The sequence below is a fragment of the Beta vulgaris genome, chromosome 5, assembly GCF_026745355.1.
Source record: "Beta vulgaris subsp. vulgaris cultivar EL10 chromosome 5, EL10.2, whole genome shotgun sequence".
In the NCBI taxonomy this organism is placed as follows: domain Eukaryota; kingdom Viridiplantae; phylum Streptophyta; class Magnoliopsida; order Caryophyllales; family Amaranthaceae; genus Beta; species Beta vulgaris.
In genome coordinates, this window is record NC_079206.1 from 16,583,088 (window position 1) to 16,585,685 (window position 2,598).

General features: G+C 42.8%; 1 protein-coding gene across 1 annotated transcript; it reads left to right on the top strand.

Moving 5' to 3' along the window:
* Positions 1-1,138: 1,138 nt before the first annotated feature.
* On the top strand, positions 1,139-1,876 carry LOC130591349 (uncharacterized). Its single transcript, XM_057394632.1, has one exon. The coding sequence runs from the start codon at positions 1,139-1,141 to the stop codon at positions 1,874-1,876; it is 738 nt and encodes a 245-aa protein (XP_057250615.1).
* Positions 1,877-2,598: the final 722 nt, after the last annotated feature.

A 2,598-nucleotide genomic window follows, 5' to 3' on the forward strand; every position in this document is an offset into this window, starting at 1 on the left:
TGCTGATGCTTTTTCAATTTTGCTTAGGAAAGCGGCTTCGGATAACACAATTCATGGTGTTAGTATGTGTAGGGGTGCTCCGAGAATATCTCACCTCTTTTTTGCTGATGACAGTATATTGTTTGCTAGAGCTAATCTACAGGAATGTTCTAAAGTGGCTGATATAATCAAAACGTATGAAAGAGCATCTGGTCAGAAAGTTAATTTCAACATGACGGAAGTAGCTTTTAGCAAGTCTGTTATATCAGCGAGAAAGCAAGAGATTGTGGAGTTGTTGGGGATTCGAGAAGTTGAAAAGCATGAGAAATATTTTGGATTGCCTACGATAATTGGGAGATCAAAGAAAATGGTGTTTGCTTGTTTGAAAGAGAGGATTTGGAAGAAACTTCAAGGGTGGAAGGAGAAACTCCTGTCGAGACCAAGAAATGAAGTGTTGATTAAAGCTGTAGCCCAAGCCATTCCGACTTATATGATGAGCACATTCAAGATTCCGGAAGGGATCATTGATGAAATTCATGCAATACTTGCACGTTTTTTGTGGGGTTCTAGTGCGAATTCCCGAAAAATGCATTGGCATCGATGGGAGACATTATGTCTTCCAAAAGCTATGGGAGGCATGGGATTCCGGGATTTAAAATGTTTTAACCAAGCTCTTCTTGCTAAGCAAGGGTGGAGATTAGGCATGGAAGGTCCATCCTTACTTCATGGGGTCCTCAAAGCAAGGTATTATAAAAACTCGCACTTTCTGGAGGCTTTAAGGGGGTTTGATCCGAGTTATAGCTGGAGAAGTACTCGGGGAGCCAAGTCGCTTCTTCTTAAGGGTCTGAAGTGGAGGGTAGGGAATGGAGCATCTATTAATGTATGGCAGGAAGCGTGGGTACAATGGGCGGGTAACCATGTGGTCCAAACTCCACGACCGGATAGCAACATGGATTTACTCGTGCATGATCTTATTGATGCGAAAAACGCCTCTTGGGACTTGGAGGCTGTGCAAGCAACATTCACAGAAGACGAGAGACAAATAGTTTTGGATATCCCGTTGCCGATATCTAGCCGATGTGATTCGAGGTAGTGGTGGCCTGCTTCGGATGGCATTTACACAGTGAGGTCAGGGTATTGGTTAAGGCGCCTCGGGCATATGCGAACTTGGGAACTTCTTAATGGCGCTAGGGAGAATGATTTGTGGCGGGTAGCGTGGAAGATAAATGGTCCTTCTAAATTGTGTCACTTTGTCTGGAGAGCGTGCAAAGGAAGCTTGGGAGTAATGGATGTCTTTAGACAACGGCACGTCCGTAAGTCTAGTGTGTGTTTGGTGTGTGGTCATGTTGAGGAGTCTATTATACATGCACTGTTTGATTGGAAACTTGCTAGTGAGATATGGGTTCATAGTGACTTTATGGGTCTGTTAATGCAGGCGTCGAGGACTTCGTGCTCGGAACTGCTCCAGTGGGTGGCGGGGAAGTTTCCTAAGGAGCAGCTTGTACATTTTGTGTCACTTGCCTGGGCTGCTTGGTCCTGTAGGAATACCACGCTTTTTGAACCAGATAAGCCCCTTCCCCCTGTTATGGTGGCTGCTGGATTTGTGAAACTAAGCGATGAGTATGGTGCTTATAAGGACAAGGTGAGTAGGGGTCCTGTTATACCACATTTCACATCGGTTGCGTCGTGGAAGTTACCCCCTGCCAATGTTGTCAAAATAAATGTGGACGCTCATATAACCCTGAAGCAGGAGGTGCAGTTTGGCATGGTGATTCGAGATGAGTGGGGCGTGCTTCGTGTGACTGGTGTGAAGAAGTTGAGGGTTCGATGGTCGCCCGAGCTAGCTGAGGCCGGAGCTCCAAGGGGGGGGGGGTGTGGCACGGAGGATGGGGTTTGATAAGGTTATTCTGGAGTGCGATGCGACGAGTGTGGTAAAAGCTCTCAATTCAAGCATTCATGGTGATGCTCCTGTCTTCCACATTTTCGATGATATTTTGGAATTTAGTTCTTCTTTCTCTTTCTTTCATTGTGTGCACATGAGACGAGCAGGAAATACGGTTGCTCATTCTATAGCTAGGTGGGCAACTAATGATAATCTGGAGTATGTATGTATGAACTCGTTCCCGCAAAGTCTACAAACTTTGGCGGATATTGATTTACTTTAACACATGATGCACTTTTCCCCTCAAAAAAAAAACCTCCAGTAAAGAAAAAGAAGATTTGAAGTAATTTTATTGCTGAACTAGCTAAAAGTTGATTTTTTTTTATTAGATCCATTATAAGCATTTGATATAAGCTTAACTTAATTTATAATTAAGGAAGTTGGTTGATAAAAAAACAAGAGGAAAGAAGACGAATACAACAATGGTCAAAAGGAAAGATTTTCTTATGCTAATGAATTGGGTTTACAAATAAAGTAGGTGGGATTTTTTTTTTGGAAATTTCCTCATGTACCCCTGAGATTTGACGTAATTCTCAAATTTTCCCTCACATTTGGGAAATTCCTCAGATACCCCTGAACTTTGTGTTTAGGCTCAAAATACCCTTATCATAAACCGAAATTCCAGTGCATTAATTTTCTAAGGTACCCTTGAAACTTAAACTTTGAACTTCAAAATT

Excerpts from the sequence above, each read along its gene's own strand:
- LOC130591349 (XM_057394632.1), top strand. The coding sequence starts at position 1,139 with ATGCGAACTTGGGAACTTCTTAATGGCGCTAGGGAGAATGATTTGTGG.